The sequence below is a fragment of the Monodon monoceros genome, unplaced genomic scaffold (assembly GCF_005190385.1).
Source record: "Monodon monoceros isolate NGI ecotype Baffin Bay Population unplaced genomic scaffold, NGI_Narwhal_1 Super_Scaffold_5, whole genome shotgun sequence".
Taxonomy (NCBI): Eukaryota; Metazoa; Chordata; class Mammalia; order Artiodactyla; family Monodontidae; genus Monodon; species Monodon monoceros.
Genome location: NW_021703782.1, coordinates 10,252,827 through 10,275,792, shown reverse-complemented (window position 1 = coordinate 10,275,792; position 22,966 = coordinate 10,252,827). Strand labels below are relative to the sequence as shown.

Genomic DNA, 22,966 nt, shown 5'->3' with positions numbered 1-22,966 from the left:
GGATAGAAAGCCCAGAGATAAACCCATGCACATATGGTCACCTTATCTTTGATAAAGGTGGCAAGAATATACAATGGAGAAAAGACAGCCTGTTCAGTAAGTGGTGCTGGGAAAACTGGACAGCTACATGTAAAAGAATGAAATTAGAACACTTCCTAACACCATACACAAAAATAAACTCAAAATGGATTAAAGACCTAAATGTAAGGCCAGACACTATGAAACTCTTAGAGGAAAACAGCATTTTGACATAAATCACAGCGGGATCCTTTTTGATCCACCTCCTAGAGAAATGGGAGTAAAAGCAAAAATAAACACATGGGACCTAATGAAACTTAAATGCTTTTGCACAGCAAAGGTAACCATAAACAAGATGAAAATACAACCCTCAGAATGGAAGAAAGTATTTGCAAATGAAGCAACTGACAAAGGATTCATCTCCAAAATATACAAGCAGCTCATGCAGCTCCATATCAAAAAAACAAGCAACCCAATCCAAAAATGGGCAGAAGACCTAAGTAGACGTTTCTCCAAAGAAGATATACAGATTGCCAACAAACACATGAAAGGATGCTCATCATCACTAATCATTAGAGAAATGCAAATCAAAACTACAATGAGGTATCACCTCACACTGGTTAGAATGGCCATCATCAAAAATATCTACAAACAATAAATGCTGGAGAGGGTGTGGAGAGAAGGGAACCCTCTTACACTGTTGGTGGGAATGTAAATTGATACAGCCACTGTGGAGAACAGTATGGAGATTCCTTAAAAAGCTAGAAATAGAGGGCTTCCCTGGTGGTGCAGTGGTTGAGAGTCCGCCTTCTGATGCAGGGGACACGGGTTCGTGCCCGGGTCCGGGAGGATCTCACGTGCCGCGGAGCGGCTGGGCCCGTGAGCCATGGCCGCTGAGCCTGCGTGTCCAGAGACTGTGCTCCGCAATGGGAGAGGCCACAACAGTGAGAGGCCCGCATACCACACACACACACACAAAACTAGAAATAGAACTACCATATGACCTAGCAGTCCCACTACTGGGCATATACCCTAAGAAAACCATAATTCAAAACGAGTCATGTACCACAATGTTCATTGTAGCTCTATTTACAATAGCCAGGACATGGAAACAACCTAAGTGTCCATCGACAGACGAATGGATAAAGACGATGTGGCACATATATACAATGGAATATTACTCAGCCATAGAAAAACAAGTGACTATTATTTAATAACTTGTTTTAATTACTGTTTAACATTAAATAATTTGTTTATGGATGGAATCATTTATTTCAAATTCTAGTTGACAGAAGACAATTATGCTTTCTTTTGATACCTCATATCTCCATTTTTAGTGAGAAGAATACTAAGGTTTCATATATAGTTCAATGATTTAAGAAATGAAAGTCTTAGAATAGTTTTTATTTTCAGAAATTTCAGGAACACCTGGCTGAGTTACTGTGTACTATTCTCTTTTATTTACTCAACATTAATTGAAGGCCCATTAGGGGCCATGCACTGCCTTGGACACTGGGAACAACATGGTGAACAAGACGGATGTTGTCCTTGCCCTCGTGGTGCTTACATTCTACTGGTTCAACAAATAACAAACAGTAAGTGCTGTGATGGATATAGACGGCTATGATGGAGAATACCTGGGCTGATTCTGCACACAAAGTGGTGACATTTAAGCTGAGATCTGAAGTATAAGGAGGGAGTCAGGCCAAGCGCAGAAAAAAGAAGAGGCACTGAAATGAGGAAGAACTTGAGGTGTTCCAGGAACAGAGAGGAGGCCAGGGTATCTAGATTCCAGTGAAAAGGGGGGCATATGTCATGAAGGGAGATTGAAAAGTTAGGTGTGGGCCTGATTATACATGCTTTTGAGGACTTAAAAACTTTCGAATCAGCAGTAGGAAGTAGATGAATGGTTTCAAGCAGGAGACTGATGTGTTCGGGTTTGTAAGAAGCTCATTCTGGTTATTGTGTGGCTGCAACATGAGAATGTTGGTGCAAGAGTGGACGTGGGAAACTGGGTGGAAGAGTGTTGTATCCACCCCAGCTCAGATGAGGGTGGTGGCAGTAATGACAGAAAAGAATAGATGGATTAGCTGTATTTTTGTGTGGAAACTGACAGATTTTGGATGAGGTCCACAGTAAGAAAGAGGAACGAATCAAGGATGACACCCAGGTTTTGGTTGTAGGAAATGATCGAGAGTTGTGTCACATACTGAGATGGAAAAGACAGAAGGAAGAACAGGTTTGTGGGAGAAAATTGAGAGTTTTACTTTGGCTGCATTAAGTTTGAAATGCCTAGAATACATTCAGGTGGGGATGTCCATAGGCTATATAAGAGATGTCTGGGCTGGTGATATAAAATTGGGGATTATCAGCTCATAGATGGTATTTATAGCCATGCAAATGGATAAGGTCACCTTATGGGAGAGTTTCAGATTTCCAAGGTATGCTACATGAAAACGCAATTTTTAGGGCCATTCTTGCAGTGTGAGCCCATCATTTTTGTATACGTGCCTGTGAGTATAAATGCATAGAAGAGGTGGTAGAATGGTGATCATCATAGGCAATAGTTAGCACTGAGGAGAAAGGGACATGAGACGTGGGGGTAAAGGAGGACGTATACAGCGTACAGTGTGCTGAGCATTGTGATAAGTATTCACTTATTCAGTTCTTATAAGAAGTCTTTAAGTATTTAACTTATCCCTGTTTTACAAGCGAGGAAACTTTCATTACCCTGTAATTAAAACAGTTTTTGGACAAGCACACTTGTGAATGAATTTTGAATGATCCATCTGTTGGTCAGATATTGACAGCTAACGACCTAGGTAGGGCTTCCTCTTGGAATTGGGGACAGGGCCGTCTTTTTGTGCTCTCCCTACTTCTCCTAGCCCCTTCTTTTGCTCTCCTTTGGGTTGGTATAAATGAAAAGAGTAGAGACTTTTTCATAAGTTTAAATAAATCTCAAGGGTACTTTGAGGGGCCTGGGTAGAGAGTTCAGCAGCTGGGAGAGCATGTGTGAGCCGCTACTTTGTGTGATCGCCAGTAGAGGATGTGACAGGTTAATTCTATGTCCATGAATGTGGACTTTGAGCAACAGCTGGCCCAGATGATCTCTCCATCCTGCAGGGCCTTTCGTAGCAGGATGAGATGGGACCATATTTTACTGCTCATTCAGAACTTGATCATTCATGAATATGAGTCATGCTGAGTAAAACGCTGAAGTCTTTCAATCTTTAGAGGAGTAATGATGTAAATCCATCGCATTCTTCCTAATAATACTGAAAATCAGATGATAGCTTAGAATAAAATGCAATTGGAGGAAGAAAAACAACCTTAATTAGTTCAAAGCCCCATGATATTAGGATGGCAGCAGTACCTCAGAGGATTACTGACTAAAATCCATTGAACTCTGAGAATTCCCTCACAGGATAATCTATTCAGACCATCATATTTTTCTACGCATGCTTATGTATTATATATTTTTTCATCAGTGCAGCTGTCCTCATGTTGCAGACCTTGCACATTATGTGGATTTGAGCCATAAGTATCTTGGACTTGTCCCGCCCTTCCCCACCCCCATGAAAGTTTGCTGCAGAGCTTTTCAGTCTACAGTTTGGGTCCCCCGGGTCATGTGAGCTAGGCCAGCTGAAGATCTGCATAATGAATTTTTAGGATGCAGTTAGTCTGACATCTCATCAACTGAAACTTTAAAAATATTTGCTCTATTCTTTGTGTGAAGTTTTATCTTTATTTTTGCAGAAATGGTGCAGTGTCTAGTGGTGTTTGTAAATTGCCTCTTTTTTTTCCAGGTGAAAATAGAGTTTTATTATTATTATAACTTGCGATTACGGTGTGTGTGTAGAAAAAACCGTTTGGAGAAGCAAGCCTCTTTCTCTAATGGACCAGGCAGAGCCGGCGTTGTTTTGTTTCTGTTCTTGAATTTACCTCAAGGGGGCAACAAACACTTTACTACGGATAAAAATTTTTATGGGATTTGAGCCTTCATTGCAACAAATATCATGAATGGCTCTCGGGAAGTAGTAAAAGTATGATCTGGGAGCCATGAAACCATCCATAAATGCTACACTGAATCCTGCCAACCCACATTCGACATGTTTTGCTTTTTACTCCTGGTCTCTATACTTTTATGAGATTATCTGGAAAAAGCCAATTTGTGGTATCTTGTTTGCTTTGTTGAGGTAAATTTTTACTGCCAATTCCCTATAGTAGAGTTGGTATTTGTTTTTCAGGGAAGCTTTGTATAATTTGAAGAAATAGTTGTCTGGTTTGTATTATAGAGACATAGAAAACTATTTTCAAATGTTGACATCTTTGCAAAATGTAGAGCAGCCCAGAGATACTGTGTTTTGAACATAACGTTTTCTTCAAAACTTTTGGATGAGATATTTACTTTGCTGTTCTCTAAGTTCTCTTGCGCAGAGGGTATTCATGAAAACTGTTTGGGTTACCCAGCATGACCCACCTCTCTCAGAGGCAAGGTGATGAATTTCATGTTTATTTTACTAGTAGTTGATACTAGTACAACTACACAGATGTAATACTGACTTTGACAAGCTTGGCATAGGTGGGGTGTTTTTTGTTGTTGTTTTTAATAAATTTATTTATTTTATTTATTTATTTTTGGCAGCGTTGGGTCTTCGTTGCTGCGCGCAGGCTTTCTCTAGTTGCAGCGAGCGGGAGCTGCTCTTCATTGCGGTGCGCGGGCTTCTCATTGCGGTGGCTATTCTCGTTGCAGAGCAAGGGCTCTAGGCGTGCGGGCTTCATTAGTTGTGGCATGTGGACTCAGTAGTTGTGGCTCGTGGGCTCTAGAGCGCAGGCTCAGTAGTTGTGACACACGGGCTTAGTTGCTCTGCGGCAGGTGGATCTTCCCAGACCAGGGCTTGGACCTGTGTCCCCTGCATTGGCAGGTGGATTCTTAACCACTGCGCCATCAGGGAAGTCCCTAGGTGGGTTTTTTTTTTTTAAGATTAATTTTAAATTAAGTTAAAAGTTACATATTGTGACAGATGAGTCAACCGTGTTTAAGGTTAAAAGTCTTTGTTCGAATTAGTGTCAAGTTCTATCAGCTCAAGTGTGTCTCTGCTTTGCTATTGTGTGTGTCATCTGGTTAAAGTTTTGCTTTTTTCTTAAAAGATTAAGAGTTAGGGTAAGGAAAAGCCCTAACAAGGTGAACTTGGTTGTTATTTATGGCAGGTTAGTAACAAGCAGTGTGTTATATCCTTGCAGATGGAAACATTGGAAAGCTTGAGTGAACAGAGAGGTCAAGGACAAAGCAGGTGTGATTTCTGTGAAGGCTCATTAAATCAAGCAAAGTGATAATCACTCATTACTGTCAGCTAGACTGAGACTGCAGTAATCTCCAGAGATCATCAATTACTGGTGACTATCATCCTCTAAAACTCATAGCTCTGGAGGTGAAAAGGACCAGCAGTGGGATCTGAGTCACCCGTTCACCAGAATGCAAATGTTGCCAAATATCTCAAAACAACCTTTTAAAATGGTTTTATTCCTTTTTAATCAGCCTTGCCCAGAAGCAGTTTTGCATTCAATTTTTAATGCTCCTTGGCTGTTTTCACAAGATGCAATTTAAAAGGGTAGTTACCCACCAAGAAGTAGGTGAGTCATACCTTCTCCCTGTGGAATTTTTAATTCAGTTCTGTTCCTTCCTCTTTTTTCCCCCTCCATCAATGACTTTAAATCCTCCAACTATGTCCTTCTGTGTCTTGGAAAAACTAGAGTGCTAGGTAATGCTGGGTCCCAGGCCCAGAAGCTAATTTCATAGATTTGCAGAGGAATGAAGAAAGCAAAGCAACCTAAGAAGACCTGAAAGTGGCCGTCTCCTGCCTTGCTGCCCTGGCCTTATTTCTGGCAGGCCTCAGAACCTCTCGCATGTCTGGACTTTGGCTCTAATACCCTCCCCATCCCCGCCCCTCACTTCATATTGTTGATCACTTTTACTTACTCCCTTGATAATCAGATTTTCGTAGATGGTGACCAGGATCCTCAACATTGGCAGTCCAACCTAGGATACAATCTTAGTCATCATAAAAAGAGGTGATATTAGTTGTTTTTCTTCCAGCATTTTATTTGAAACAAAAATTGAAAGAATTTTCCAGTGAACATCCCATACCTGTCACCGAGGCTCTACAGTGTTTGCTTTATCACATACTTATCCAACTAGCCATTCCTCTATCCACCCATCAATCCTTCTTTTTATTTTTTTAACACATTTCAAAGCAGGCTGCAGACTTCAGTACCCTTCTCCCCGAATACGTGCATTTGCACATCATTAGCTACTTCACTGTTTGTAATATTTTCTTTTCAAGTAAATTTACATACTGTGAAATGCACAGGTCTTATGGGTACTCTTTGATGAGTTCTAACAAATGCATATACCTGTGCAACAAAATCATACTAAGATATAGAACATTACCATTGTCCCAGAAAGTTTCCTCCTGTCTCCTCCCAGTAAATCCTCACCTGCACCTCCCAGAAGCAGCAGTCTTCCCTTTTTTTCCCTTTCATAGATTAGTTTTGCCTGTTCTAAAACGTCATATGAATGGAACCATATAGCATATACTCTTTTGTGTAAGGCGTCTTTCACCGAGCGTTATATTTAGACATTTATCCATGTTGGGTATTTCAGTAGCCGTTACCTTTTTAGTGCTGGGTAGGATTCTGTTATATGCATAGAGCACAGTTTGTTTATCCATTCTATTGATGGATAGCTGGGCTGTTTCCAGTTTGTAGCTATTATGATAAAACTTCAGTGAACATACTTATATAAGTCTTTTTGTGAATATATGTATTTATTTCTCTTGGGTAATAACTAGAAGTGGAATTGCTACATCATATGTTTAGTTTCAAAACTGCCAGACTTTTTCCCAAAGTGGTTGTACCATTTTTACTCCTACGAGTAATGTATGAGTGTTCATTTGTTCCACATCCTCACCAGCATAAGGTGTTGTCAGTCTTCGTAAGTTTAGGTATTCTAGTGGGTGTGTTGTGGGTTTAATTGTGGTTTTAATTTGCATTTTTCTGATGACTAATGATGTTGAGCACTTTATTACGTGCTTACGCTTTCTATATATATTTCCTTTGTGAAGTGTGTGTTAAAATCTTTTGCCCATTTTTTATTGGGCTATTATATATCCTGAATTCTAGTCCTTTGTTAGATCTATATTTTACAAATACGAAAACCCAGTCTGTGGCTTGAGTGTTCATTATGTTAATGTATTTGAGCAGAGTCTTTTGTCTTGGTAAAGTCTAATTTGCAATTTTTTCTTTCATTAATTACTGCTTTTTGTATTATCTCTAACAAACCTTTGCCTACTCACAAGGCAAAAAGATATTTTCCTGTGTTCTCTTCTAGTTATTGTTTTAGCCTTTATATTTACCTTTCATACGTAGGCTTATGATCCATCTTGATTTAATATTTTATGTATAGTGTGAGGTAGGAGTCAAGGTTTCTTTTTTTCCATATACATACCTAATTGTTTCAACATTACTTGTTTTAAAACTTCCCTTTCCTATATAGATTGTATTGGCACCTTTGTCAAAAATCAGTTGGCTAGGGCTTCCCTGTTGGCTCAGTGGTTAAGAATCCACCTGCCAATGCAGAGACGTGAGTTCGAGTCCTGGTCCCAGAAGATCCCACATGCCGCGGAGCAACTAAGCCCGTGCACCACAACTACTTAGCCTGCGCTCTAGAGCTCACAAGCCACAACTACTGAAGCCCGTGCGCCTAGAGCCCATGCTCCGCAACGAGAGAAGCCACCGCAATGAGAGGCCAGCGCACCACAACGAAGAGTAGTCCCCACTCGCTGCAACTAGAGAAAACCCACGCGCAGCAACAAAGACCCCGTGCAGCCAAAAATAAATAAAATAATTTTTTAAAACATCAATTGGCTATATAAATTTGGGACTGTACTCTCTTCTGTTCCGTTGATGTGTTTTTGTCTTTATGCCAGTACCACAGTCCTGATTACTGTAGTTTTATACATTTAAGTAGTATAAGTCTTCTAACTCTGTCATTGTTTTTCAAGATTGCTTTGGATATTTTAGGTCCTTTACCTTTCTATATAAAGTTTATGCTTATCAATTTCTATTAAAAAGTGTGATAGCCATATTAACAAACAGAAGGATAAAAACCATATGATCATCTCAATAGATGCAGAAAAAGCTTTCAACAAAATTCAGCGCCCATTTATGATAAACACTCTCCAGAAAGTGGGCATAGAGGGAACCTACCTCAACATAATAAAGGCCATATATGACAAACCCACAGCCAACATAGTTCTCAATGGTGAAAAACTGAAACCATTTCCTCTAAGATCAGGAACGAGACAAGGTTGCCCACTATCACCACCACTGCTCAACATAGTTTTGGAAGTTTTAGCCACAGCAATCAGAGAAGAAAAAGAAATAAAAGGAATCCAAATCGGAAAAGAAGATTTAAAACTGTCACTGTTTACAGATGACAAGATACTATACATAGAGAATCCTAAAGATGCTACCAGAAAACTACTAGAGCTAATCAGTGAATTTGGTAAAGTAGCAGGATACAAAATTAATGCACAGAAATCTCTTGCATTCCTATACACTAAAGATGAAAAATCTGTAGGAGAAATTAAAGAAACAGTCCCATTTACCATTGTAACAAAAAGAATAAAATACCTAGGAATAAATCTTCCTAAGGAGACAAAACACCTGTTTGCAGAAAACTATAAGACACTGATGAAAGAAATTAAAGGTGATACAGACAGATGGAGATATATACCATGTTCTTGGATTGGAAGAATCAACACTGTGAAAAGGACTCTACTACCCAAAGCGATCTACAGATTCAGTGTAATCCCTGTCAAGCTACCAATGGCATTTTTCACAGAACTAGAACAAAAAATTTTACAATTTGTATGGAAACAGAAAAGACCCTGAACAGCAGAAGTAATCTTGAGAAAGAAAAGCAGAGCTGGAGGAATCAGGCTCCCTGACTTCAGGCTATACTACAAGGCTACAGTAATCAAGACAGTATGGGTGGGAGGGAGATGCAGGAGGGAGGGGATATGGGGATATATGTATACATATAGCTGAGTCACTTTGTTATACTCAGAAACTAACACAACATTGTAAAGCAATTATACTCCAATAAAGATGTTAAAATAAGAAAAAAGACAGTATGGTACTGGCACAAAAACAGAAATATAGATCCATGGAACAGAACAGAAAGCCCAGAGATAAACCCACGCACGTATGATCACTGTATCTTTGACAAAGGAGGCAAGAATATACAATGGAGAAAAGACAGCCTGTTCAATAAGTGGTGCAGGGAAAACTGGAGAGCTACATGTAAAAGACTGAAATTAGGGCTTCCCTGGTGGTGCAGTGGTTGAGAGTCTGCCTGCCGATGCAGGGGACATGGGTTCGTGCCCCAGTCTGGGAAGATCCCACGTGCCGCGGAGCGGCTGGGCCCGTGAGCCATGGCCGCTGAGCCTGCGTGTCCGGAGCCTGTGCTCTGCAACGGGAGAGGCCACAACAGTGAGAGGCCCGCGTACTGCAAAAAAAAAAAAAAAAAGAACGAAATTAGAATACTCCTAACACCATACACAAAAATAAACTCAAAATGGATTAAAGGGCTTCCCTGGTGGTGCAGTGGTTGAGAGTCCACCTGCCGATGCAGGGGACACGAGTTCGTGCCCCAGTCCGGGAAAATCCCACGTGCCACGGAGCAGCTAGGCCCGTGAGCCATGGCCGCTAAGTCTGCGCATCTGGAGCCTGTGCTCCGCAACAGGAGAGGCCACAACAGTGAGAGGCCTGCGTACCGCAAAAAAAAAAAAAAAAAAAGATTAAAGACCTAAATGTAAGGCCAGACACTATAAAACTCTTAGAGGAAAACATAGGCAGAACACTCTATGACATAAATCACAGCAAGATCCTTTTTGATCCACCTCCTAGAGAAATGGAAATGAGAACAAAAATAAACACATGGGACCTAATGAAACTTGAAGCTTTTGCACAGCCAAGGAAACCATAAACAAGACAAAAAGACAACCCTCCGAATGGGAGAAAATATTTGCAAACGAAGCAACTGACAAAGGATTTATCTACAAAATATCCAAGGAGCTCATGCAGCTCAATATCCAGAAAACAAGCAGCCCAATCCAAAAATGAGCAGAAGACCTAAATAGACATTTCTCCAAAAAAGATATACAGATTGCCAACAAACACATGAAAGGATGCTCAGTTGTCACTAATCATTAGAGAAATGCAAATCAAAACCACAACGAGGTATCACGTCACTCTGCTCAGAATGGCCATTATCAAAAAGTCTACAAACAATAAATGCTGGAGAGGGTGTGGAGAAAAGGGAACCCTCTTGCACTGTTGGTGGGAATGTAAATTGTTACATCTGCTTTGGAGAACAGTATGGAGGTTCCTTAAAAAACTATAAATAGAACTACCATATGACCCAGCAGTCCCACTACTGGGCATATACCCTGAGAAAACCATAATTCAAAAAGAGACATGTACCACAACGTTCATTGCAGCACTGTTTACAATAGCCAGGACATGGAAGCAACCTAAGTGTCCATCGACAGATGAATGGATAAAGATGTGGCACGTATATACAATGGAATATTACTCAGCCAAAAAAGAAGTGAAGTTGAGTTATTTGTAGTGAGGTGGATGGACCTAGAGTGTGTCATACAGAGTGGAGTAAGTCAGAAAGAGAAAACCAAATGTTGTATGCTAACATATATATGGAATCTAAAAAATAAAAAAAAAAGGGTTCAGATGAACCTAGGGGTAGGACAGGAATAAAGACGCAGACGTAGAGAGTGAATTGGAGGACACGGGGAGGGGGAAGGGTAAGCTGGGATGAAGTGAAAGAGTAGCATTGACATATATACACTACCAAATGTAAAATAGATAGCTAGTAGGAAGCAGCTGCATAGCACAGGGAGATCAGCTCGGTGCTTTGTGACCACCTAGCAGGGTGGAATGGGGGGGGGGGGAGGGAGGCGCAAGAGGGAGGGGATATGGGGATGTAAGTATACATATAACTAATTCACTTTGTTATACAGCAGAAACTAACACAGCATTGTAACGCAATTATACTCCAATAAAGATGTTAAAAAAAATAAGTAAATAAAAATAAAAAGTGTGATAGGATTGGGAATGTGTTTAAACTATAGAAGAATTTTGAGAAAATTACCATTTAACATATTGTTTTCCAGTTTATGAACATAGTCTATCTCCTGGTTTCCTTAAGTGTTTTTTAATTTCTCTTAGCAATCTTCAGTTTGGATATTTTGTAAGCTTTTTGTTAAATTTATTCCAAAGTATTTTGTTGATGCTATATTAAATGAAATTTTTAAAAATTGTATTTTCAAATTGTTTGCAGCTAGTATCTAGATACATGGTTGATTTTTGTATATTAACTTTATATCATATGACCTTACTATAAATTCACTACTTAGTTCTAAAAGTTGTTTTTGTAAATTTGCTGGGATTTTCTTCAAAAACAATCATATAATCTGCAAATACAGTGAGTTTTAATTTTTCTGTTTGGATTTGCATGCTTTTCTTTTTCTTGCCATATTGCAACGGCTAGGACATTCTGTACAGTGTTAAATAGAAATGGTGAGAGTGAGTCTCTCTGTCTTATTCCCAGTAACACAGGGAAAACATTTAATACTGCAGTGTTAAGTATAGTGTTACTTGTGAGTTTTTTTATAGATGCCTTTATCAGATGGAAGAATTTTGCTAAGAGTTTTTATCATTAACTCATTTGTCTAATGATTTCTGTCTGTATTTAAAGGATCATATGATTTTCCTCTTTTATTCTGATAATATATAGCACTTTTATTGATCTTTTAATGTTAAACTAACCTTGCATTCCTAAGATAAACCCTATTTGGTCAAAATATATTTTTCTTTTTATATATCACTGGATTCACCTTTCTAATACTTTGTAAAGGATTTTGTTCATGAGGGATGGCGGTTTGTGATTTCCTTTTATGTAACTTCTTTGTCAGGTTTTGGTTTTAGTGTTATGCCGGCCCTATAAAACAACTTATGAAGTGTTTCCTCCTCTATTTTCTGAAAGAGTTCATGTAAGATGAATATTATTTCTTCTGTAAGTGTTTGCTAGAACTCAACAGTAAAACTATCCAAGACTGGAGTTTCTTTATGGGAGGGTCTTAGATGATTAATTCAATTCCTTTAATAGATAAAGGAATATTCAAATTTTCTGTTTCTTCTGTGCCCATTTTGGTAAATTATATTTTTCAAGGAATTTGTTTTATCCAGATTGTCAAACTTTTTGGTATTAAGTTGTTCATAATGTTCCCTTATTTTGTCTTTAATGTCTGTAGGATGTTAGTGATCATCCCTCCTTCACTCCTGATATTGATTACCTGTGTTCTCTCTTTTTTTTCTTTATTAGTCTAGTTAAGGTTTATCAAATTTTGTTCTTTGTAAAGAATTAACTTTTGGTTTTGTTTGTGTCCTCTACTTAATATATTTCTGCTTTTATTTTTATTATCATCTTCTACTTGCTTTGGATTTCCTTTGCTCTTTCTATGCTTAAGTAAGGTATAGAAACTTATCACTATAGACCTTTCTTCTTTTCTAATAAGTATTTGAAGCTTTGAAGTTTTCCCCTAAGCACTGCTTTGGCTGAATCCCACAAATTTTAATATGTTGTATTTTAATTATTATTCAGTTCAAAATGTTTCCTAAAATTGTTTGTATTTTGACCCATGGATTATATACAAATGGATGGTTTCATTTCTAAATTTCCAAAAACTTGGAGTTTTTCTTGATTTCTTAATGTCATTGATTTCTAATTTAATTCCATATTGGTCAGAGAGGGTCTATTCTATACAATTTCAGTTTCTTGAAGTTTTTTTATTGAGGTTTATTTTGTGGCTCAGCGTATATGGTCTGTCTTGGTGAACAAACTATGTATATTTGATAGAATGTGTATTCTGCAGTTGTTGGATGTAATGTTCTATAAATATCAATTCAGTCAAAGTGGTAGATAGTGTTGTTCAGATGGTCCTTGTCTTGGGGTTGGTTTGTTTTGTTTTGTTTTGTTTTCTGTGTAGTTCTAAAAGTTGCTAAGAGAGATTAAAATATCCAACTATGATTGAAGAATTATCTATTTCTCCCTTTAGTTATATTAGTTTTTACTTCATTTATTTTGAAGATCTGCTCTGAGGAGTATGCATATTTATGATTGATATGTTTTCCTGGTATATGAACTTCTTATCAATATGAAGTTACCTTTTTATCGTTATGAAATGTCCTTTATTTCTGGTCTTGAAGTTTCCTTTTATTGATGTTAAATTAGACATTACAGCCTTTACATAACTGTTTTCCCTATGTAGTATCTTTTTCCATCCATTTACTTTCCACCCCTATGTGTCTCTGCATTGAAGCTGTTTCTTTTAACAGTCTAGTTGGCAGTTTTATGGAAGTCTACAGTAGTTGGGTCTTGTTTTTTTATCCATTTTGACAATGTCTGCCTTTTAATTGGAATGTTTAATCTGTTAACATTAGATACCATTAATATTTGCATCTACCAATTTAGTCACTCCCTCACTTTGGTTTTCAGCAGCCAAGAGTAATGGTTTTACTGAATACCATTATTGTCTAATTCTGTGCAATGCATTTTTTCTATATTCTTTAATAGGGAATGTTTTCTTAAGAGAGAGGGTCTGTCATACCTAACACAATTCCTTGAGGAGAGAAGGTATAGTAAGTCCCCTACATACGAACCTTCAAGTTGCGAACTTTCAAAGATGTGAACATGCGTTTGCATGTCCAGTCACGTAAGTTAGTTCATGTGTCTGGCATTATCTGTAAAAGTTGGGTACCTAGGCTAATTTTGTTGGACTTAAGAACAAATTGGACTTATGTTTGTGCTCTTGGAATGGAACTCGTTTGTATGTAGGGGACTTACTGTACTTAAAAAACATTGTTAAATGAGTGCAGTGGGAAGAACTGTGCATTAAGAATTAGGTTCCAGACTTTTAATGAGGAGGCAGGACTATATTATTTCTAAAGTTACTTCTTTCTGTGACATTGTATGCTTTGAAGATTTCTACTGGAATGGGAATTTTTATCTAAAAGATGTGCTCGGGGGCTTTCCCTGGTGGCGCAGTGGTTGACGGTCCGCCTGCCGATGCAGGGGACACGGGTTCGTGCCCCGGTCCGGGAGGATCCCACATGCCGCGGAGCGGCTGGGCCCGTGAGCCATGGCCGCTGGGCCTGCGAGTCCGGAGCCTGTGCTCCGCGACAGGAGAGGCCATGGCAGTGAGAGGCCCGCATACCGCAAAAAAAATAAAAATTAAAAAAATAATAAAAGATGTGCTCGACGGTTATTTTTCATCTAGCAGTCACTTTCTGATAATGACAATTTTTCTATAATGCATTTATGTGTATAGCCCTTAAATTTGAATGTGAATACAATATTAAAAGAATGTGTAATAACCATGATTGTTTTTTTCTATTAATAATACATTGCTGTTGGCTCTTCTGCTGTCTGATTAGGAGTATAAAATGGTAGCATTCTTGTCGGCTACTGAAAGAATCAAAACCCAAACTGTTATGGGTTGTTTTTCATATATCTTAAACCTTGTCAACTAGCATGATAAGGGACCAAAGGTCCCTGATTACTCTCTAAGCTATGTTACCAGGTGAGTTTTTCATAGGTTGTACTCATTTAAAAATTGAACTTCTGTTCCTGTCTGTTTCCTCAGTTTGTGTTGGGCAGAACCTTATGTTATAGACCCTCTTGACATAACTGCCAATATCCAGGAAGCAAACTTGACCACCATCTCAAAAGGGAAAAGATAGTTGTTTTAAAATTCTCAAACATTCAACTCAGTCATTCTTAAGTTTGGAATATCACTAGCACAGCATTATACAGAACATAAAATTTTGTTGAGATATTTTCCAGATATGATTATAGCCCCTGCACCACCCTGCCCCCCCCCAAAAAGCATGTGTTCTGTGGTATTACTGAGGAATTACACCAATAACCCCAGATGTTGTTTGGCAAGTCAAAAAAATCTTTGGCTGTCCAAAGAAGTTTATAAATTCTACTTACTCATTTTGAGACTGCAGATGCAAAAGAGAGTTTGTACATTGTGATTAATGAAAATCAATATTTAATCTACATATTACGAATATTTACATTGTGATTTGATTTGAGCAGGTTGAGTTTGAGGTAGAGGGATGTCCATGTAGGAAAGGGTCCATAAACCTCTCAGAAATTTGGGCTTAGACCTCTAGTGAGATTTCACACAGGAAATCTAAAGTAAGACTCATCCAACTTAATGACAGAGGTTTTAGAGAGGACTTCAGGAGATTAATAGTAATCAGAAGTGTTCTTTGATGCCACAGCCTTCTTGGAGCGAATCAGAAACCGTTTACAGAAGATAATAAAGAGACCTTCACATCGTCTTTCTTCTGTGTCCTCCTGGTTGGGACCTTAGTGTGAAGGGACAGTAAGTAATAACAATAGATGTCACTTTTATAGGTCACTTTCTTCCTTCCAGAAATAGAAGCGTGCTTTCCAAGAAATCATTTCTGTCCAGTTATATATCTGCCACTTCTGGCTCTTTGTTCTTAAGTGGTTCTTGGTTTTAGCTGTGTGTCTTATCCCTACAGCTAGACTGTTGAGCATCTCTGGGACAAGAACTACTGTATCTTTACTTTCTGTAGATTACCTGGCCTAGTGTTCAGCAACTTTTAGGGTTAACTATTTGCAAGAGGAAAGGTAACCAGTAGAATTAGCTAGAGGCTGCTATGGGAGTAGAGAGAGACCTCCTGTGTCTTCGGTTATGCCTCATTCATTTACTCATTCTTCATATTTGTAATTTTTATATTGAAGGAGAGTTTTTAGGGCTGAAGCCCTTACCTCTAAATGTATACGAGCCTACTGCCTTCCAGGAGCTTCCTGTCTAGGTGGATAGACAGACATAGCCACAAATAACAAGACAAACTCCATTCGGAGTAGGGGCAAGGTACATTAGGGATGAGAGCGCAGAATTACTTAGAGGCGCTGGGAAGATGTCATGGCAGGAGAAATGTATTTGAGCTTTGTCTTGAAGTCTGGGTAGCATTTGGTTTTTATTTGCTTTTATGTTCCCAGGTTATTGGCCCATCTCCCACCCCCTCCTAGCCCCAACCCCCCAGTTAAAAAATAAATGCTGTCGGCATAAGTTATTGGCTTAAATTATGCTTCACAGAGAACATTAGCATCTTTTATAGTTGATGCCACTCCTGTGGCATACAGAAAAGTGTAGGATTCAGCATAGCCCCACAGTGGTGGCATTTAGGCTTATTTAAAATGACCCTATAATGCCACAAAAAGAGAAGTGGAATTGGAATCAGAAGACCTGGGTCCAAGTCCTGACTTTGTCTCTTAGAAGCTCATGATCAGGGTTGGAAAATTTGGTACATTTCCTAAACGCCCAAGAATGTAACAAGTCTGCCTCTCCCCGCTCCCCAATGGTATGGTAATTGAACTCGGTAGTAAATGAGAGCCACACTGTCGGATGGCTGTCTAAACAGTGTGGTGGGTTATAGCAGGCCATAAAATGCCAGCGCAGACATTTTGCTTAGATTAGTTGACAGCCTTTATGAACATACTTGCAATATTTTAAAAAACCAATCATACTGATATGTTTACATCTCCCTTTAATGAAGAGGCAAGAATTAGTGATGTGTAGAACTATATATAGCATTAACAAAAATCCTTTTAAAAATGACCTTATATTCTGTTCTTTAGAAAATACTCCATTGTTTTTGCTCAGATTTGATAGGTATTTCTGCTTAATTGCTTTTCAGATGAAAATACAATTCTGAAAGAAAGATAGTGGTAAATAGAAAATATTGGCTTTTAAAAACGAGTTTTTTGTTCCTCCATTTCTGCTCCTGCACAAGGTAATGACATTTTCCCTAAGAGGAAAGACACTTGTTTGCGAATAAGGTTTGCCTCTATGTCTTGTACTACATTCTAACTACTTATGAAGAGATATTATAATCCTCGCAGCAGCTTTCTCTATCAGTCTTGCTTGGGCCTTTGATGATCTGTGCAATAGAGATTAGCTAGTGGACTTCTCTTTCCTCTAGATGAATTCCCATCTGTGCAGTTGCCTGTCCTCTAGTTTTAGTATTGCTAGGTACTGTTGTGCTGCCAACTTTGCTGATAACTTAATGGCATCCTTTTAGGAAACACTGTGGGTTGTTTTTTTGTTTTGTTTTGTTTGTGTTTACTTATTTATTTATTGGCTGCGCCTTGCGGCACATACGATCTTTGTTCCCTGACCAGGGATTGATCCCGTGCCCCCAGCATTGGGAACATGGAGTCTTAACCACTGGACCACCAAGGAAGTCCCAGGAAATACTGTGGGTTTTATAAAAATATCAGTTAATAGAGAGGTTTTATGATACAATTTTGGAATGCCTGATTGTAAAATGTTCTCACTTACTTTGTCAAATATACTCAAAGCTTAGAGTTTTCCGCTTTTTGGTTTTTTCAGCTGTCATGCAATATGCTTTCTCCATAATACATTAGTGTTTTCTTTTTATTTTTTTAAATATTTATTTATTTTATTTGGCTGTGTCGGGTCTTGGCTGTAGCACGCAAGATCCTCGTTGCAGCACGCAGGATCTTTTTTGTTGTGGTGCACAGGCTTCCCTCTAGTTGTGGGGGCACAGGCTCCAGAGCGTGCAGGCTCAGTAGCTGTGGCTCGCGGGCTCTAGAGCGCAGGCTCAGTAGCTGTGGTGCACGGGCTTAGTTGCCCCGCGGCATGTGGGATCTTAGTTCCCCCAACCAAGGATCAAACCCACGTCCCCTGAACTGGAAGGCAGATTCCTAACCACTGGACCACCAGGAAAGTCCCTTAATATTTTAAAACAATGGTTTTCTCCAAACACAATAATTGGTATTCGAAGAAGGTGAGTTACATGTATTCTGCATGCCTTGGGACCCACCTGTTTGAGAGGCATGAGACCTTCTGATCTGATTGTTTCAGAGAAGCTAGCTGTCAGAGGCAAGATTTGATAAGATCTGTGCCCTTTTTTGTCTTATGATTCATCGTTTAGTAACTATAGACTAGTTGTTTACCTTTGGTTCTTGCTGCCTGTAGTAATCCTATATAAAACCTTAGGAATAGGGTAATAGTGTAAACACTTTGAACGTCTAGAGTGAAAGACTTCAGAATCAGTCCTTCAGTTCAGTGATTCGTAACCTTCTTAATAATTATTATTAAATTAGATAAGTCAGTTTTATTGACAATTATGAATTGTCAATAATAAATGAACTTAAAGGAGAACAGTAGTTACAAAACTATGGAAATTTTATGATTTTTATTTTTCAAGAAAAAAAGCTATGAACTTCTTTGGAAACACGAAATTAAGTGGCAAAAAAAGGCTTCCCTCACCCTGCCCGAAGAATTGAGAAAGTTGTAGAAGGGTACACTGAGAAGAATTATTTCGTTCTAGGAGAAGTTGAAGAGAGGACAGATCTCATGTCCCATGCTGAATTGTCCAAGCCATGTGATAGAGTGAAACACAGGGCAGGATTTTTGAAGTCAGACAGACCTACCTTCAAATCCTGACTTGGATTTTATGAGCTCTGTACCCTTGGACAAAGTATTTAATCACTTTAGGAACTTCAGTTTCTTTATCTGTAAAATGGGGATAATAAGACATACTTCATAGAGCTAACGGGAGCATTCAGTGCGTGTGGAGTATATAGTGCAGTGCTTGGCTGCAGTGGCCTCTAGGTAATGGTTCCTATTCCATCGCATCAGCAGACCACTTAGCAAGTCATTTTCCTCTTCTAGATTGCAGCTTGAATCTAAAGTGGTACTCATGGGCTTCCCGGGTGGCGCAGTGGTTGAGAATCCGCCTGCCAATGCAGGGGACATGGGTTCGAGCCCTGGGCGGGGAAGATCCCACATGCCGCGGAGCAGCTAAGCCCGTGCACCACAACTGCTGAGCCTGTGCTCTAGAGCCCGTGAGCCACAGCTACTGAGGCCCATGTGCCAGGAGCTCGTGCTCCACAACAGGAGAAGCCACTGCAGTGAGAAGCCCACACACTGCAACGAAGAGCAGCCCCCGCTCGCCACAACTAGAGAAAGCCTGCACGCAGCAACGAAGACCCCAACGCAGCCAAAATAAATAAATAAATTTAAAATGGTCCTCACTACTCTGATATCTGGTTTTAGTGAAGGAGAAAAATGATTCCTAATTTTGTAAGTTGTTGCTAAGATTAATAGGCTTGACAAAAAGACTTGTGGGTATAGAAGACATTTCATCTGAATTATTCCTATGATCATTATGCATACCCTCCCTTCCCCCTCTTTTGTTTTCTTTTATTTAACATAACTCTATGGAGTGGGAAATATATAATGCACATGGTTTTCACTTCCATGAAAAATCGTTGCTAGGAATTGAAAATTAGGGTTCTCACAGTTGAAATCCCTGCTTTCAAGGAGATTATGGCTGCAGCACACTGAGGAGAATAATAATGATAATGGTGATGATAACATTACTTTGTGCTGGCTCAGTCACATCCGTCCCATGAGGTATAGCTACTATTATCCTCATTTTGCAGATAATGAAACCGAAGCACAGGGAGGTTAATAACTTTCCTGTTTGCATAGTTAGGAAATAGCAGAGCCAGGATTTGAACTCAGATAGTCTGGCTCCAGAGCCTACGCTCTTTTTTTTTTTTTAACTTTTTAAAAATTTATTTATTTTATTTATTTTTGGCTGAATTGGGTCTTCGTTGCTGCGCGTGGGCTTTTTCTAGTTGCTGTGAGCGGGGGCTACTCTTCGTTGCGGTGTGTGGGCTTCTTATTGCAGTGGCTTCTCTTGTTGCAGAGCACGGGCTCTAGGCACACGGGCTTCAGTAGTTGTGGCACGCAGGCTCAGTAGTTGTGGCTCGCGGGCTCTAGAGCGACGGCTCAGTAGTTGAGGCGCACGGGCTTAGTTGCTCCGCGGCATGTGGGATCTTCCCGGACCAGGGTTCGAACCCGTGTCCCCTGCATTGGCAGGCAGATTCTTAACCACTGCACCACCAGGGAAGTCCGAGCCCATGCTCTTAACCACTGGGTTAGAGCCGGGAGGACAAAAGGAAGACATCCTTTAAATGAGAGCAAATGTCCTAAAGCTTTGGCAAGTTGTTTACTTTTCGATTTTACTCTACAGGTATTCTGAGAGAAGCCTCACAAAGTGCATCGGAATTACTATTGAGACCAGACCAGATTATTGCATGAAGCGGCATTTAAGTGATATGTTGACTTATGGCTGCACAAGGCTGGAGATTGGGGTGCAGAGTGTCTATGAGGATGTGGCCAGAGATACCAACCGGTAAGACGGTGCAGATGATCTTGCACAAGCCTTCCTTTTCCCCCACCGATTGGATCTGTGTTACTACCCATCTGACAGGGAGAGGTCTAGGTATTCCTCCTATTCATTCTTCTGTCTGTGCTCTTAATTCCATCTCCTCCTTCCTTGATTTTCGGTCTTTGTTTACTGGCTTTTTTTCCAGTAGTCTATAAACATACTCATCTCTCTTCCATTTCTTGCGATAAATAGCCTTTCCCATATGGAAAGCAGAGGGCAGGGCTCAAGGTTAGTAGTTTAAAGTATGAGAGAAGGCCAAGGAGAATAGGAACAAAGAAAAGGGTTTGAACAAGAAGGAAACTAGTGTGAGATTTAAGAGATTAGTTTTGGTGAAGCAAATGCCAGTTGGTAGGGTAGTGAAAGAAAGGCTGGTGAGGTGATGGGTATAAACTTTGAGAAATTTGGGAGTCTAAGGAAGGAAAGAAATAAGGGTTGATAGAGCCATATGAATTTCTCTTCCCTCCAGAAATAAAGGCAGGCTTCAGGGAGTAAGTGTGTGTTGAGTTGGACCTTAAAGGCTGCTTCACTTTAATAGGATTTGGGTAGACATGGCAGAGGGTTGTGCTCGGAGAAGGAAGTAAAGGGAAACTAGGGAAACACATGGGTCAGCATCTTAGCAACAACCAGGAAGAGTGCCAGGCTAAGGAGGGCGGATGCTTCCCGTTAGGTAATAGAGGTCTATTAAACATTTTGCACGGGAAGAGTCAGATGGATATCAAGCTTGAGAAAGATCAGCCTGCATAGGGTGCGTTCTTGTCGGGGAAGGCTTGAACCGGGAACGCTGGTAGGGCTGCTGCAGTAACCAAGGCTACGCCAGAGAGGTACCTCGGGGGTGGAAGGAGTCTCTGGAAGGTCAGGGAAGCTTTTCGAAGAAAGTGACATCGAAGCTGAGACTTACAGGAAGAGTCTGAGTTAGTCAGGTGGGGAAGAGGCAGATTTTTTCAGGCAGAAAGAAGAGTACGAGCAAGCTCCTGAGGATAGGAGCACATGGCACATTTCGGGAAATTGGAGTGGTTTCATTTGGTGGGAGTGTGGAGCGTGAGGTAGGAGCGTGGTAAGAGGTGAGGCTGAAAGGGTCAGCAGGATGGCCAGACCATGGGGTGCCTTAGAAGTCAGCCCAGCAAGTTCGGGCTTTAATCCAAGGCCCGGCTGCAAGCTAACTTGTGATCAAGGCATATCTGCATTTTATTTTATTTATTTATTTATTTTAAAAGATTGGTTTTTTATTTTATTTTATTTATTTATTTTTGGCTGTGTCAGGTCTCAGTTGCGGCACGCAGGCTCCTTGTTGTGGTGCACGGGCTTCTCTGTATTTGTGGCGTGCGGGTTTTCTCTTCTCTAGTTGTGCACGGGCTCTGTAGTTTGAGGCATGCGGGCTCTAGTTGAGGCGCACGGGCCCAGCTGACCTGCGACATGTGGAATCTCAGTTCCCTGACCAGGGATTGCACCCGCGTCCCCTGCATTGGAAGGCGGATTCTTTATCACTGGACCAGCAGGGAAGTCCTGGGGATCACAGTGTCAGGGTGGACTAAGGAGACCAAGCTAGAAGCAAGGTCAGTTCAGAGGCTGCTGCGGTAATTTAAGCAGGAAATGATGTCCTGAAAAGCAGTGTTTGGTGACTGAGTGGGAATGAGGGTAAGAGGGAATGGGAAATAATGAGGCTTGGAGGGAAGATGAGTTTCATTTTGAATAAACTAAGTTTTAGATACTTGTGGGACAGCTGGTTGAAGGTTTGCTTTAGAGCGGGCTGTCCAGCAGAACATTCTGCAGTGACTGAAATGTTCTGTACCCGCGCTGTCCACTGTGGTAGCACAACCGAGGAATTGAATTTTTCATCTGAATTAATTTAAAGATAAACTTGAATAACCACGTGTGCCTCGTGACTCCAATATTGTACAGTGCAGCATTAGAGTATTGGATATTTGGGCGTGGTGTCAGAAGAGAGGCCTGGCCCAGTCATATAGATTGAGAAGTCATTAGCAAAAAGAGATTAGAGGGGCTTCCCTGGTGGCGCAGTGGTTGAGAGTCCGCCTGCCGATGCAGAGGACACGGGTTCGTGCCCCGGTCCGGGAGGATCCCACATGCCACGGAGCGGCTGGGCTCGTGAACCATGGCCGCTGAGCCTGCGCGTCCGGATGCGCAACAGGAGAGGCCACAACAGTGAGAGGCCTGCGTACTGTAAAATAAAAAAAAAAAGAGAGAGAGAGATTAGAGATGGAAGCCATGGAAATGGATGGGAACCTTCAGAGAGTGGGAAGGAGTCCATGGTTTGTAGGATTCTTTGGTGGTGAATGGGAATGGCTAGGTAGTGAAAGGATTGACACAGGGCTTCAGTCTTTAGTAGCCCCAAACTATTATTCGGGCTTGCTTCTTACTTGAATGTGGCACTAGAATGTTAAGATGATTTATACCGCTGGCCCCAAATGATTCTGCCTTGTCACTAAATCATTCTCTCTTCTTACTTTTTTTTTTAGGGCCCTCCAACCCACCAGAGTGA

The 22,966-nt window shown here is 40.3% G+C and overlaps 1 protein-coding gene across 4 annotated transcripts in view; it reads left to right on the top strand.

Annotated features, from left to right (window-relative positions):
• The window catches only part of ELP3 (elongator acetyltransferase complex subunit 3), a 114,779-nt gene that overhangs the window by 25,555 nt on the left and 66,258 nt on the right, over positions 1–22,966 (top strand). For all 4 annotated transcript variants that reach the window (XR_003790708.1, XM_029201947.1, XM_029201945.1 and 1 more), the window contains one exon: positions 20,272–20,433. Coding sequence is in view for 3 of the 4 variants with exons in the window: in XM_029201947.1 (XP_029057780.1) it covers positions 20,272–20,433 (162 nt within the window). In the remaining variant the exon portion in view is untranslated. The remainder of the gene's footprint in view (positions 1–20,271; positions 20,434–22,966) is intronic.